The 17,026-nt window shown below is 42.2% G+C and overlaps 1 protein-coding gene across 7 annotated transcripts in view; it reads right to left on the bottom strand.

The window, feature by feature from the left end:
- The window catches only part of AUTS2 (activator of transcription and developmental regulator AUTS2), a 788,413-nt gene that overhangs the window by 567,928 nt on the left and 203,459 nt on the right, over positions 1–17,026 (bottom strand). For all 7 annotated transcript variants that reach the window (XM_074923165.1, XM_074923167.1, XM_074923170.1 and 4 more), the window contains exon 2: positions 9,593–9,802. In XM_074923165.1, the coding sequence (XP_074779266.1) occupies positions 9,593–9,802 (210 nt within the window). The remainder of the gene's footprint in view (positions 1–9,592; positions 9,803–17,026) is intronic.

Raw genomic sequence — 17,026 nt, 5'->3', positions numbered from 1 at the left:
GGGTGGCCTCTGGGGACACAGGTGGCCTCTGGAGCTGGCCAGAGCTGCCCCTCCATGGCCACTGCCAGGCTAAACCCAGGAAAGGCTCAAAACCTCCACAACGGCACCACAAAGCACTGCAAACATGCAGTTGTGTGGGCTCAGTACCTGAATTTCACACTGCTTCAGCTTACCAGGCTACGGTAACACTGCCACTCACACTGCCATTTACTTTCTGCTTCCAATAAATCTCAGCTAAAAAGCTGCTGTTCAGATCTAAGGAAATTACAGCCTCCCTCCTCTTCGGAGTGGCCGTAACAAGTCAGCTACAAAATCAGAAGTGCTGCCTTTAGTTTACAACGAGAGAGAAAAACATCCTTCCTACTTAATTCAAGGAATTGCCTCTACCCCTGCCATCATCTTCCCCTCGGAACGGCCACACTAGGGAGCCTTGGCAAGGGAACAGCTCCTCTGAGGGTTGTTCACTGACATTTTAAAAGCATCCCCACACACTTCTCAAGCACACAGCCTAGGTGCATGCCCCTGAATCCCTGCAGTTATGGCACTCAGGAGCTAGGCCTAAGGTTACAAAAGCCTAAGAGTCTAAATGTCACTCAGGATCCTGACATGTTCCTGAGGCTGCTCTCCTGCTCCTACGGCTCTTCCCAAACCACAGTGCTTGCAGACAGGGTTGTGCTGGTTTTGTCTGGGGTAGAGTTAATCTCCTTCACAGTAGCCAGTGTGGGGCTGAGGTTTGGGTTTGTGCTGGAAACAGTGTTGGTAACGCAGGGATGGTTTAGTGATGGCTGCGCAGGGCTCACACAGAGCCGAGGCCTTCCCTGCCTCTCACCCCACCCCACCAGCGAGGGGCTGGGGGTGCACAAGGAGTTGGAGGGGACACGGCCGGGACAGCTGACCCCAACTGCCCACAGGGACGTCCCAGGCCGTAGGGCGTCCCGCTCGGCACAGAGAGCTGGGGAAGGAGGAAGGGGGGACGTTCGGAGTGATGGCGTTTGTCTGCCCAAGTCACCGTCACGCCTGAGGGAGCCCCGCTGTCCTGGAGATGGCTGAGCACCTGCCTGCCCGTGGGAGGTGGGGAACGGATTCCTTGTTTTGCTTTGCCTGTGTGTGCAGCTTTTGCTTTACCTATTAAACTGTCTTTATCTCATCCCACAAGTTTTTTCACTTCTACTCTTCCAATTCTCTCCACTATCCTGCTGTGGGGTGAGTGAACAAGCGGCTGTGTGGGGCTTAGCTGCCGGCGGTGTTAAACCACAACAACATATCACACCCCCACCCCCGTGCCTACCTGCCTGCCCAGCCGGGTGTTACAGCGAGAACAGCACCAGCACACAGACCCCTGCTCCCTGCGGCGCCTGCCAACGGGCCCTGCGCCAGAAAGATGCTGCACACCCACAAGTGCACTGTTGGATGCTACAGCCACATTCAAATACATCGCTCTTACACCTCCTCCCTTTGTAAATAGAGTTTGTGGGGAAAAAAGAAAGAATTACACAACATAGCTTCAACACTTCAGTTTTCTCATGAAAAAATTGAGGATGAGCTGCTGTGCTTTCCGTTAATACACAGGCAAATCTACAGGTCAGAAGTCTCGGCTTAGACTGAAGTTGTATTTGTAGAATATGAAAAAATTGTTGTAAAAAATGCTGGAAGATTTCTTTTTTAATTCAATATGGTTACTTTATTATACTGTCTTATATCACTTAAGCTAGGGCTTAATTTATCTCCAAGCAGCCTCAGCTGAAATTAATTTTTTGCTTAATTCCTTATTGGTAACATGCTTAGGAACTTTTAAAACAGCAATTGATTGCATCGCACATTTAGAATACGGTTCACTTCCCAAAACGGCACCTTTAATAATCATTTAAGTTTTCAATTAAAGTAGGGTGCCAACATTAAAAGAAAAAAGATAATCCTGGGAGACACTAACTGCTCTGTGCATGGTAAATTTTTTGTACTATTATTCTCAAGATAACTAATTGATTAACATAATTAGGTTAACCCAAAAGCCACTGTTTTTAATCTTTTTTTCAGTTTGGAATTTGCTGTGAGCTTGCTACACTGGATGGAACGGGTGAGCGGTGCACACAGGGGCACTTTCTCCCAGCAGCGTTACCTGGTCTGGTGACAGGGTGCTGACATCTCTCCCGTAACTCCATTTCACAGCTGCATAAACTGGAGCCAAAAGACAAAGTGAGATGCAGCAAGGCAGATTGCAAAGCGGTGGCAAAATCTGCATTAGAAATGAAAACATGCCAACATTGCTCATTTTCTTACAAGCTTGATCACCTGCAACACAACAGCGATGGCAGGTGAAAGCAGGGGAGGCAGAGGAACCTTTCTGCAACACCCCAGGTGCAATCGGCTCACAACACTGGCTTCAGAGAAACATGGGAGATATTAATATCCCACCATTTATTCCTGCTTCTAGATATGACCTACGTTCTTCCAGCTCTGCCTTGGCTGTACAAGCTCTACTACCTAGAAGTAACACTGGTGACCATAGCAGGTAGTAATGCCCATGTCTGAGTCCTGGTTAAGAGACACTCCACACTGCCAAACAGCCGATATTTTAGCCAGCATGGGCAGACACCAGATTGTAACCAGGTTTTAAACATATATTCTTCTGAGTGTACAAGCAGGGACTCTCTGTGCCTACATCAGAGCCTGAAGACACAAGCTGCTAATGCCTGTTAGCTCTCACAGGACGCTCTGAGCTGGGTGTTCAGCACAGTAGCATGGAGACAGGATCAAAATAATAGTGTATTATTAAACAGTTATCATGGTACTGTGTCTAAGATACAGCCATTTTCTACTTCAGCTTCAGTAAACAATACCTGGATAGAATTTTGCTTACCTCTGAACACATACACTCATTCACAGGAGAGGGGCATGGCAAAAACAAGGCCCTTTTTTTCCAGTATTATCAGCCCTGCAAGTGAAGCTCTCCACAGGGAAGCCATTTTAAGTCTATGGGATTTCCCAATATGTACTTTTAACCTATCTAGCAGGGATAACACCCTTAGCAATCAATTTGACTCATGATTACTATTTCAAACACAGGCTCATACCCAGACGAAAACAGCACACTCTACATGGCAATATATACAGAACAATAACACTGCCAGATGGTACAATACTGAACAGAATTAATTTCACACATGATGTTTTCAAGGTGTTAAAATATGTCACAGCTTCTGCTAATAAAACATCTTCCTCTTCCCTCCTCCTTTTAAGAAAACGCTACATTCCCACCAGCCCATATTTTACATTATATGTGTTTTCAATTCTGATAAGGGCAGCTGATTGCTTGCAAACCTAATTACAGTCAAATGAAAGTCTTTCAGAACCATCATTAGCAATTAGGGCCCGCTGGATTTGCAGGGTATCATTTAGAGAGGTATAATTCAATAGCTTATTGAAAAATTGCAGGTGAAACTGGTGATTATAAGGGGGGGAAACGCCCGTGACACGTCACTGCAGGCAAATCTTCAGTAAAGTGGCAGCTTCTACGAGCAGTTGATCAATGAATGCAGGTGTTTGCTTCGGCGTGCTGTGGAGCACAGCTCCTTGCCTCACTCAGAAAACGATAGCTGAATCCTGTCATAGCGCTTGGTTTTGTGAATGGCTCTGGATTTCACATTACGTGCCTGCTTTTGTGTGTGTTTTCAAGAAATCCAAAGGACCTATTCAGGAACTTTATTAAACCGGGGGAGGGGGGAAGGATGTGCAGCACAGAACAGGCACGTGAAGCAGCACATCATTTTTCAGTCCCTTCTATAGAGAACAACAATCTTTTCTGTGCCCATTGAGCTCAATTATATATTATCAGGGCCCAGAAGTTGTTTGGATGCTTTCGAGCAGCTGGATGCCTTCACAGATGACGCACTGGATATGGTGACTGCGGGTTAAGTGCAGCTGGAGATTTCTGTGGCCCCTGATCAGAAGCAAACAGCAGTTGAAAATCACAAAACGCCTGTAATTCAAGCACTGTTTGTCACCAGCAGCAGTTTCTGAGAGGGAAATGAGAGGGGCAACTGAATAGCAGCCCAGCTTTTAGACGCACGTTCTCTCACACATTCCAAAATCGACATACTGCCTATGTGTGCACAACAAAGCATGGTTCCCTTTCAAGGATGAAATTACCGACTGGCCAGCACAAAGCACTCAACGTTTTAACAGCACGATGGTAGACTAGATAACAGTGAGCTGGACATTAGCAGACATGGGTGATGTTAATGCACACAACGGGCCCTCTCTTTGGGCATATCCCCTCGTATGCACACCTCTGTGTAATATTTACCCCTTTGAAAAACCAGACTGCACAGCCTGTGCAAAGCCCCACCACTTCACCCTTTTCCCTTTCTCACAGATGTGCTCCTTTTCCATCCTACAAAGGCTTCTTAAAGCTCAGATCTACCTATCTCCCTTAATCACACAAGCATCTTCTTCCACTATATTACTACATCCACGAATGCTGTGATGTAACCTCCAAGCACAGACACCTGTATATGGCCCTTTCTATACTTCCAGTGCTGTAATCTGATTTTTTCATCATTTCACAGTTATTTTTCAAATTAAATGGCATTAATAAAGTGGATTGACAAATAAATCCAAATAAACAATGCCCTTGCATGACATGATACCAACACAGAGTAGACAAATTTTCATTAAACCAGTGCCCCCTGAAAACTACTGTTGCTTGTGACATTTACTTCAGGTGACTTCAACCTTTTGGCCACACTTGCACATAATCAAATCACACTGTGTAGGTTGTAACACAAACAGCAAACCTAGTAATTTCAAAGTGGTAGTGCTAGCATTTTGAAATGTAAAAAACCACCCAAGAACCCCCAAAACTCTCTTTACAAACAGAATGGAAAGAAACATCTTCTTTATTTCCATTAATGCATGGCAGTATTAGTGCTGACCTGATGACTAGCTGGTACTGCTCCTAAGGTATGCAACACTGTCCCATGCTCTACGAGTACATAGAAATGCTTCCTTTAACTTCAGTCCCACAGAGCCCAACCTCCAGCAGTGTAAGAGTAGCCCAAACACACCCAGCATTACTTGCAAACCTCTCTACTGTCCCACACAAGCTATCTTCATGGCCCAGGCTCCTTCTTGATTTTCAGCAGTTTTATAGTTACTGAAGTCCACTGGCTGCCAGTAAAGTAATCCAAAAATCACGGTAGCTATGTAAAAGGAGATTCAAGCCTTTATCACTCATTATGGGTGTATGAATGCTGTATGCAGTATTTCCAAGGTGTCTGACCTCACTCTGTACAAATACATACACATTTTTCCCTTGCTGCTGCACAGAGATACAAGTTGGGAGTCAAAGAAATTAAACAGTTCTCCGTGGTTGCGTATAATACTTGTAGCTGTTACTCCACTCCCAAAGCCCACCCACAATTTCATTTTCAATTAACAGCTCTTAGAAAAGCAGTAATGAAAGCAGTTGCTAAAGAGCACTCGGATGTCATTGAGAGACTGCAAACCCAAACTGTAAATAGCACATTGTAAATCGCTTGTCACCACAGTCAGCTCTCACTGGAATCTCACTGCCGGTGACAATCAAACCCATCTGCTCAGCTCCCCGACCAATGTCACCACAAACCATACAGCTAACACCCACCTCCCGCTCCCCTCTCATTACCTGTCATGTACAGGCTTGTCTAAGAGCGTGCAAATGCCATTCGTGACTGTAAGCGTGATTAAATGCAGATCACACAGTAGTTATGTCACCCCCTGCACCAGAGGTTTGCTGCACTGAAGCACACGAGCACCTCTGCAGCAGGAGACAGGCGTGCTAGAACTAAATCTGCAACACAATTAACGACATGATGTTTGCAAGTGGTAATGACAGGGGACAACAGCGGCCGTCCAGATCAGCCACCCACAGCCTTGGCAGTCTCAAATTTAGGATGCAGGCCTTCAGGGTGAGACTGCCAAGGGGATCGTGGACTTAATTCTGAGAAGGAAAAGTTCAATACATCCCTTCCTCGCCTTTAATTGATTCATGCAATGGGCTATGAGGTTAAAGCTAATAATTTATAATGCTTTTAGTTGATGACTGCCGGAGTCAGCAGTGTATCTTTTTTTTCTGTCCTTCCCATTTTTCCTTTATCTTATTAAAATTTTCCCCCTAATTCATCTCTCCATCATGCATTTTCTTACCATTATTCATCATCTGCCCCTTATTTATTACCAGTTTGTCTCCTTCCTTGCACTCACACAATATCTGGGATTGGGATTTAATATTCTGCAAGTGTCTTTGGAATCAGCCAGTGAAGGTAGCGCCTAGCAGCAGTTGGCTCTTGTATACATGTAAGCCAGCTAAGATACCACTTGCCCAGCACACAGATTGCTGTTTTAGCAGCATATGCCAAAGACGATCCTTTTCTGCAAGAAGGCATATGAATCTCCCAGTACATGAAGAAAACAATGAAGGAAATGGTAGAGAGAATAAAAGTCAGTGTCTTTTGCTCCTTCCCAAACACACACCCACTGAATAAAGAGAAATGGTCCTTCCCTCTCACTATCAAAATACTCTCAACACTCCTGCAATGAAAACTCATTGTTTCCTGATACGTCCCGCTCTGCTTGAACTTTGAGGAATAAAAACTCATTAAAAACTATTTAAACATTTTTGCCAGCCTTTTGATAGTTTAAAAATGTTCACTTTAAGATTTCCAATTGATTTTTACAGAAAAAACACACAAAAACACACCATCACCAATTAACGTAAAGGAAATTAAATTTAAAACGCTGGAGAAATATTCTGACGAGTCTTATGTTTGTTTAACGCCAACTAAAATTTCCTTGAGGCATTTAATAAGTACATTTATAAAAGCTCACAAAGCAGAGTTCAAAAGTCTTCTCGCTAGTAAAATATGAGCTTTAATTAACCTACAGTTTCACATTTTCTGGATTTCAATAAACCTGTAGGCATTTCAGCATAGCTGGATAAATACCTGCATGAATACTGCAAGGATTTTCTCTGAAAACTAATTAGCAATCCTTCCAATAGCTGACTTCAACTAAATCCTGCGTGTGAGAGTTATTTCCAGCAGATAACAGATTTCACAGAAAGACATATCAGACCGGACTGTTAACTATTGGTAAAGCAACGAACAAGATCTTTGGGTATAGAACACTTCCCAACAGGGACAGACTGCAGCCAAGGTCTTATGCCAGCACAGGAATACAAGTGACAGCACTGAGAATGCATCCTACCATCCAATCATAATATTCACATGTGACAGTTCAGGATTCCTCCAGGGAAAACAGGGGCAAGATATATTGTTTACATATAAAATATATAGCCCTAATATAGCAAGGGCATCACATATATCCAGAAGCATACTGAACTTTAATTGGCTTTGGACCCTCCTACTTTGTCAAGCACAAAACACAGTGGCCCCAGTTCTTGCCTTGCTGTCATCTGAGAAGGCTGACAACCAATTTTACTTCCTATTGAGAGCCCAGAAATTCAGTGGGATGGAGCTGGGTGGGGAAACAAACCCAAGGTGTGCAGCCAAGAGTCACTCTAGGATGAAAAGCGTTACATGATCAGAGAAAACCATCCTCAGAAGTTATCATTCTCCTCCTTTTTTTGAAGTCTTCACCATTTGTCTTGAAAGATGACAGAAAATGCTTACCAGAAACACTATATATAAAGGTTGTGGGCATGACTCTCAAATAAGCTTTATAGTCTTTCCCATGACATCTTTTTTCCACGTCTAAGTGCCAAAGCCACTTGGATTTGTCAGCACCTGAACTGTTCATGAGACTAAAATGTTCTTATCTAAGGAGCTACACCCCTACCAAATGTATTAAATTTATACTGAGCAAGATATTTGATTTCCTCTCAGCCTTATCCCTCAGGAATTAGGCTGAGTACTCAGATTTATCAGCTAAAAGGAAAAACATTTTCCATAACATTTGTCAACTCAATACCTTTCAAGCCAGTGTATATTTATTCCTAAAACCATAACCTCACAAATAACCTCGATCAACAGTGAGGCTGATTCTTTCATAGTTTAAGTATCTGGAAGAAAGGTTTCACCTGACAGCAGGCAATGCCAGGGGAATCAAATAGTGCAAAAAGTCAGCTTTTAGGAAGGCCAGTTCGTATTGCACAAAGCAGATACAGTTACCATTTGATATACTAAAAAGGAACAGAGTGACGATCATGTAAGTGAACAGAGAAAACAGACAAGGAAACACAGCAACCTTCAGAATCTCCTTGTAACGTAACCATGGCATCATCTATCCTGAAGAGCTTTCCCACCTCCCTTTGAAACACAAAATAAAAAGAAATACCTTTAACGGGTGTGGTAGTGTAGAGTAAGCATTTTACAATTTGTTTGCTTGGCTGAAGCACTGTATAATCTCTTATTTTATTTCTATACACCATGTAGGAGTAAGAATAATCATGAAAACATATTTTTTACCAACTTCTGTAACTTTATCAAAATGAATACAAGTCAATGTCATTGTCATCCTCAATGTTCCTTCTCTTTCCCTGAGCTCACAAAACGAGAAGCAGTGAAGTCTCACTATTTTCTAAGTTTCTCTGCAAAGCAATGTTTCGTTTGCACTAAACAAGGATGAAGACTTATTCAATTAATATCAGCCACATCCATTAGACATATAAATTTTGGTTAGTGTGTCATTAACTTCACTCAAATTTAAGCCCAAACTGGCCGCCTTGCTGTTACTTTAGACTTGAGTTCCGCAGACAGTGAGCCAAATGACCACACAGGCCCATGCTACTCTTAAAATCCCCAGCTCTAATTAGTCTTTTATGTATAACAAACACACAGGGGATATTTATTCATTAAAAAAGGCAAAATATGGCTCTTTTTTTCCCGCAGCCTTCTCATGAGAGAAATCACATTTGTCACGCTTTCTTCTTTTTTAAAAAAACGTAACACAGCACTGCACAGCCCTGAAGAAGAGACCAAGATTTCCCACCTCAGTCTTTGCAACCCTGGGTGCTACATGCTCACTTCTGTCACACATGTGCCACAGCTCCCGCAGTAAGAGCACCAGTGTTGGGGAGTCAGGAAGTTCATGCTTACGGGTAAGGGCTTAGTAACCCAAACCAGCACACCCTGGTACCACTGATGTCCTACAAACAAGCTCCTCACACCGTAATTAGTCTTAAGAGTTTTGTCTTGATTAACAGCTGCCCCTCTTGCAATTACCTTACCTTGCCCTTGATGTGCAGAAGGGTCTTATGCTTCTGTTTACAAAGAGGGCATATTTATAGTACAAAGTTGGCCTAACAATGTAGTAGAGAGACCACATTTGTTTGCCCCGGACAGTCTCACAGCCAGTCTGTGGGAAGCTTCTCCAGCCCTTGCACATTTATTAATCAGCTCAGCTCTAACATCAACACACTGCTTGCTTTCCCACTCACTTAATCTCTTCTAGCACCAGGACACAGTACCAAGTGGCACCCAAGAGACCAAGAATAAAACACCTACAAAGGGGTTAAAATAAGTGAAAATCCGCTTCCACATACCATGTGCTAAAAGCCAAAGCCCTCCCTCCCCACAACAGGTAACTTCTCTCCCACCTGTCTGAGGCCCTTCGGTATTTTCTTCCTTTTCCCAAGGTGCTGACAAAGATTACGATCATTTTCTCGGTCAGAGCTGTACTGGTGGTGGTGAAGTCTGTTCTTTTTCGGAAGATACGACAGCCCATTGGTAAGTGCTTCCCGTTTTTTCTTGGCTAGAGGATTCTGACGCTTCTCCACACGTTCCTGAGGTTTCAGAGCCACGTCCTTCTGCAGAGGGAGAGAGCAGGGAAAGGAAGAGAAGAAAAACACAGCGGTTAAGAAATGGCGCTGATTTGGCCGATCTCTTTAATCAGCATTTAAGCAGCTGCGCTGTGACCAGCACAGCATTCTCAGGGCAATGCCACAGTCACCAGAATAGGAAAAAACAGTCTTCACGAATGCACATCAAATGATAGGCAAACACAAAATAAAATGTCTAAGATGAAGCAAGTGCATGGAAGCGAACACATACTCCTTTAGATTTATACTGTCAACTTCATCATTCTCAAAAACATCCCATGTATCAAGTGTGCATGCATTTAGAAGACAGCATACGTTTATAATGTTTAAATTAACAATTGTTTTTGATTTAAACAAGGCTTTGTTTTTCGCATTTATTTTTATTGTTTCTTATATTTGACAAGCCAAGGCAAGAGCTGACTTAAATCCAGTTATAGCAAATGAATCTCAATTGACTTCAGCGGATGTTTCCCTCAAGCCTGACCTAAGCAAAAAATTCCCAAATGCAGGGGGTACATAAAAAAATCACTTCTATTTGAAAACTGTTACTGACTCTTCTTTAAACCCCAGAATCAATACCTGCCTATAAAAACCACTCAAGTCTTATAACCTGCAACCCACAGAATTCCTCTTTTTGCTTCAAATAAATGTTACTTGAAAAAATAATTTCCAGTAACACAGAATTAAGGGAAGAGGAAGAAGAGGCTGAAGGGTCATTAGGAGAGACGAATTAGAAGCTATTGGAGAGGTGTAAAATTGTTTTGCCAATTATCAGGCCTAGCATAAAGGACACAGCCAGCATAAAGATGAACCAATAACTAAATTGTATTTGATACAAAAGGGTCAGTACATGGGTGAGCGCTGGGGGTACAAACAAGTGAGATTACACATAATCGACATCAATCCCACTGACCCCAACAACGACACCACACGACCAACAACGGGTGGAATAAATGGTGACATGCAGTCTCCCATAGAAGGGATGGGAGACAACCGAGTCAACAAGCCAAATACATCAGACCAAGGAAGCCACACACTGAATCTCTACACAGCCCACGTTTACAAAGCCAGACCTGAGTGGAGCCCAGTCCCAGGGAGGCGGGAGGCCCTTCCCCAACAGGGAACTCTGCACAGGGCACCCACCTCACACACAGACACTGCCCCTCCTGCAAGGGGTCCCAGCTGTTATCCCTCAGTGGGACACCTGACCCTTGGTTACTCAGTGTGGGACCCCTGGGGCTCCTTTACCCAACGGCTCTGTCTGCCAGGCCGGCACCACCCTGGGGGGAAGCCTAAAGGCAAACTCGCCCCCGTTTGTGAAGGGCTGTGGGAATCACCCACATGTCAACCTTAATTTGGGGCTTGGGGTTGAAACCCCAGCATTTCAAAAATACAATTCATATTCATTAGATGCAGAATACAATCTGCTAAGTCACATCTACTCCAAGAACTCCATACATACTGTAGTATTTCCATACAAGGGGCATATTACTTAAATAGTATAATACTTTAAGCATACTCTACTAACATGCCTGGCTGCTTTGACCAGAAGCTCTCTATGCCCTGCCCTGAAGTAGTGTGTGATCTCCTAAGTCTTCATGCTGCTGTTTATTGTCACTTAATATTATAACAACAGTAGGAAAGAAATTGGGGTATTGGTCCCTGTGCCTCATAAAGATTCAAGTTCAGGAGAATATAATTCAAATTCTGCCACCTTCTAATGAAAAAAACCATGCCTAAAGGCAAAAGTCAGTTTGGCTTTAATTAAAGAATGCTCCCTAAATGCCTATCTAAAACACAAGAGCTTCACAAAATTCATAGCTAGAACCAATGAGAAGATTAATTAAATCAAAGACAGTCAAGGTTCAAATTTGATATTTGGTAAAAAGAATAATTTTACAAGCATTAAAGAAGTGAATACAGAACAGAAGCTATAAGACATTTTTTCTACCTCTTCTTCACCTAAGACACCATGGGAAATATCCTAAGCTTTTCTTCACACAATGTTATTCATACCAGAAAAGTTAGAATCCTTATCCAATCCGTTGAAAAAAATCTTTAGCATCCTCAGCTATAAAGCAGGATCAGTATTTTAAGAATGTCATGTCTCTTTTTGGTTCTTCCAGCTACTGAAAAATAAGTCAGTAGTAGCACTGATCTATGTTTTGAGATCTACTTGTGAAAAGCACTGTACACAAGCTGAGCGATCCTACGGAGCAAGCCCAAAGAAATGCAGATAGGGAAGATACACTCTTCTGAGCACACCTTTGGTCTCCTTTACCAGGAAGGTTTTAGATTTTGATATATGCCATAAATGCAAGAAGGCAGATTCTCGGTGTCATATACTGCAGTAACAATTTCACCAATGCTCATCATCAATAGCTTCATAAAAAGAGCAACTACAGCAACTAAATCCATGTTGACCTTCTGAGACCTCAGACAGCCGTTCCTGCACTTGGCCCTAATTCTGCTACACCCTGTGAAATAAACTGGAAAAACCAATACCACAATTCACCCAGGGCAACTTCAACACAGGAAAAAAGCACCAGAATTCCAATTTGTTCAATGCAGTCTATTGAAACAATGAGATATTTTATCATAGGACAGATTCATGCTTTAAGATAACTATCACCATGGTGCTAATGCTAAACATAAATCTTTATTTTTTCAGATCAGTATAAAAAAATTGAATACTTTATGGTAGTACATTATACCAGCAGAGGATGCTTGTTAAAACAGAGAGTTAGTATTTATAGATAGAAATGGAGGTTTCACTCTAAATACGAAAGGTTGAAGCAGTGAAGAAAGGGACTAACTTTCTGTAAAAAAAAATAATCTCCTAATGACTAAATAGCTTTCGTGGGATTTTTTTTTTTTTCCCCTCAGCTATGAGTGATCTAAACGAAACAGTGGCAAGCTTCCAGAAGCTTATAAAATGTCTAATGGGGCTAGCACTGCCATCAAGAAATTACTAGTTCCCATTAGCTTTAAAGAGGGTGTAAAATGAGTCACATTTTGCAGATCACTATGGGCATATCTGGCATAATCTCCTCCATAAGAAGCCCATGTTCTAGCCAATTGCATAAAGTTTCATGAACTGTCAGATACACCTAAAGAAAGAAAGTTTAGCTCATGTCAGAATTGGGATTAAAGAATCTGCATACATACCTACGGCAAAGATGAGTGACACCAAATTCACAAAACCTTCTGCAAACTCCATGAAAATGTACCTTCTAAGACAGAAGGAACAATTTGCAGACATCTCCAAAAATAAGGTGCCTCTTCTGCTCACAACCAAAGAGAGGAAAGGGAGCTCTGTATGTACATAGCTTGCCATTCTGCAAACTGCAAAATCAGGCCTTAAATCCAGTTTGGTGGGTGGGCTTACTATGAAATTTAGACATAAAGATTGGTGTTTAGACAACCACATTCCTCCAGAACAGCCGTCTGCTTTTCACCACCTGACATCACTGCAGAGAAAATTACAGAGTGCTGTGGGTCAAAACCCTGTATTATTGAACTGTATGGGAGAACCTCTCATTGCTTTCAACAGATAAGCTATTTGGCCTTAAAATGTGTATGTATATAGAAATATGTATTAAATTCCTCATCTGCAGACTGGAGTGCAACAGGACATGTTAAAAGAATAAAAGCTGAGACACAGGTGGAGACGATGCACTGAAATTAGTTTCAATAGATACGACACAGGGTGTCAGTCCTCACGTTTCCTCCCGGGATTGCTTCGGACACACGGCGGGTGCAGCAGCATTTTCGAGGCCGCGGACGACGCGCACGGATTCCGCCCTCTCAGAAGCCATCGGGTTTGGTGGAGGCAGAACTTGGCTGGGAACCGTGGCCCCACATAAATCACTTCCCCACTTCCCGCCCTTTCTCCCTCATCCAATTTTTATCTCTCCGCTGTTTAGATAGGACAATAGCTGTACCATGCCGCGTGCTAGTACATTAGCCAGCACAATCTTAATTACAGACTTCAGGCATCATCATGATTAGAGTAATAAGCTGTAATTACTCTAAGGTGACAGGACTGCACAGACCTTATCTACATAGATAAGGAGATGTAGTAATATTTCATGTCGAGACGTATTTTTTCAGCAGCTACCCATGGAGTCGATTCAAACTAAGGAGCAGACCCTGCAAACAACACATACAGACTTTAATGGAGGTTTTTCTCCTCTCCTGCCAGCATACAAGCCCACACATTATTAAATAAATCCTACAAACATATTAGGCATGGTTTAAAACCATCTTATTCAGAGATATCTTTCATCAGTAAAGTGCCTTAAGTGTATCAGGAAGGTGACTTAAATGTATAAATATGTAATTACATGCAATTCAATACAAAAGTGCATTAATATTTATGAGTGTACTGTATAATCTAAAAAAAATTTCCATTTGTTTTATTTCTATTGGGCACATTAATCAACCTGATACCACCATACGTGCCATAGCAGAGAAGAGCCGCCCATGCTGAACAGGCTCCTGCCGCGACGTCAGTGAGCAGGAGGGCTGCTGAAGCCTGATGGGGTGGCACTGCAATCATCTCAGCTCCAATTAATATTAACAATTTCAATCAAAATCCTGCATTTGGTGAGGGGAGGAGAAGCAGCCTCCATGGGTACATCAGATAATTTCTCGAGGTAGGAGGCTTGAAGGACACAGTGCATTCTCATCAAGTGTTAGGCTTTCAGAGAGCTATGCCTGATTTATTTCAGGAGAGTCCATCTTCTTGCTATGTAAATGACAGCTTATTAATTATAAATCAGATCCTCAGTGGCAGCTGAGCAGCGCTTCACACTGCTTTGCGGGGTACACCACCCCCATGAATCTCACCCCAGAGCCAGTCCATTGCTGCTGCCCCTTCCTCCTGCCCAGGCCCTCCAGCCGCCCTCCCTCTGACAACAACTTCAAAACCGCAGGTAAGCAACAGGAATTCTGTTCCACCCCTTATTACAGGATTGTTCTACGGGAACACTTGATGAAAAGCAAGGCTGCAAAGGCACCGTGTAGCAAATGCACTGCAGGCACTTATCTAGATGAAAATTTCGGGCACTGCTCAGGGATTTCAAGCCTTGATCTTTCCAAATCATCCTTGCAGATTATCATTGTGATTCCAGCCTTGTGAGAATTTACTTTCTGGATTCCCACTGCACATGACCCCAGCAAAGAGCAACTTTTAAAAACTGATTATTAAAACCAAAAGTTGGTTACAGTGCAAGGCTAGTAAAACCAAATAACAACTGCATCAGTCTACAACTACAGTCAAATTATTTGCTTGTCGGGTTCTTTCTAAAGTCCACAACAGCTTTATATCAGAGCCCAACAGTTTATCCTTCACTCCAACAATAAAATTAATTATAAAGTAATAAGGCACTATTAAAACCACATAATTATTAAACAGTCACGAAATGACAATGTAGTGCTCCACTTAAAACAAAAATATTTAGAAAAGCAAGTTTAAATCTACCACTTTGCCCCTGTCCACTATTCAGACATTCAAGCATCCTTGTCAAATAGAATTGTAAGAAACGTACTTCTGGAGCCTTTTGTCTATTTTCAAGGTACAAGCAATTTACATTTTATCAGGAACACTACTGCAGAAGGAAGAAGCCAATTAAGGAAAGAAAAAAAGAAAAATACATTTTCACTAGCTACAAAAGTTGATTTGAAATTCTTCCCAAGTTACGGACACAACAGTAAGACAGACTCAACACCTCAGCCCTGGCTGTCAGCTGCAGAAGAGCTTTGTTTGCCAGGGATGTTACGTGAGGAGAAGCAAGATGCAGCCAAAAGGTATCCTACGAAAAAACGCACAAACAGAAACACTTACAAAACCACCAACTCCATTTTCGCTGAGAAAATTTGTCACAAAAGTTTAGAGAGAAATACTGCAGTTCTGTTGGCATCTCACAGTGGGTATCGTTAGCTGGGAATCCAGCACAGCAACACGCAAACAGCTGCACAGACTGAACCAAAACCCCCTCAGAATCAGGGAACAGTGCCAGTCTGAGGGTACCAAATTTGCCATCACATCTTGACAGCCTTCCTTGACTCATACTGTATCTTCTGTTACATTTGGGAAGAATTTTTATAGCTAATGGATGGAAATGCCCAAAGACTTCAATATATCTCTCGCATGTTTCATAATTCATTATTTTAGTTCTGGCAGTAACAACAAGATGCAAAGGTTTGAAAATGGTGCACTGACTAGTCCCTGCAATCTTTCAAAATCAGAAAAAAAAAATGAGATGTTTGTAATAGTCATTCATTTCCCTCCAGATAAGGTAGTTAAACACACTATGTATTCTTCTGAATGCACAATTAGTTCCTCCAAGGCATTTATCTAAGGGAAAAAATTGCAAACACTATTAAAACACCACCAGGGAGAAAGACAGGCAGGTGTAAAGTGCAATGTAAAAGAGAAAAGGGTTCTCAAAGTGTAGAAATTACAGTATTTTAGGACACAAGGGACTGGTAAGGAAAGCCATGATGTCAACTGTAGCGGGTACGGTAGCCCATCCACTAATCCCAGCAATTTCTTCAAGTTGTGAGACCTCTGCAGAAAGGTTTAATCTTGTTTGGTTTGGTTTTGTAAAATTACAATGCATTGCCTCCTGCATCTTTCTGGAACCTGAAAACAAAGTGGTTCAGTGTTGTGCAAAAAAGGTTGTGCAACAGACTGAAGATGAAATGCTGTACCAGGCTGCAGGACGCTATGTGGTGATTACAGATGAAGGCAAAACAATAGGAAAGCAAGTTGCCGTCTGCTTGAGATATGTTTTATAAAAGTGCTTCTGCAGCGAAGAGATTGCTTTGATTTTTCATCCCAAAATCATTTGTTAACAATATCATTGATAAACAGAAGGTTTCTTTTCAGGTGCTGCTAATTTAAATTACACACAAAAAAACCCCCTACATTAAAGCAACATTATTGAGGTTACAAAGTCAAGGGCTTGGAAGTTATGAAAGGCCAGGATTAAGGCTGCCACCACCACCTTAATTCAGCCCTCTTGTGCATATGCATCATGATACAATCTTTAATTACATGATCGCATGCTCTTATTTCCCTCTGCAGAATGGAGGGTATTCAGCTAATGAGCAGCCACTCAAGATTTTGTTTTCTCCTCTTTGTCCAACATGTGGACCTAAAACTTATTTACTTACATTCTATTCACACCCTCCTCCAAATATGCA

Source organism: Athene noctua, chromosome 19 (genome assembly GCF_965140245.1).
Source record: "Athene noctua chromosome 19, bAthNoc1.hap1.1, whole genome shotgun sequence".
NCBI lineage: Eukaryota > Metazoa > Chordata > Aves > Strigiformes > Strigidae > Athene > Athene noctua.
This window is presented reverse-complemented; position numbering and strand designations above follow the sequence as displayed.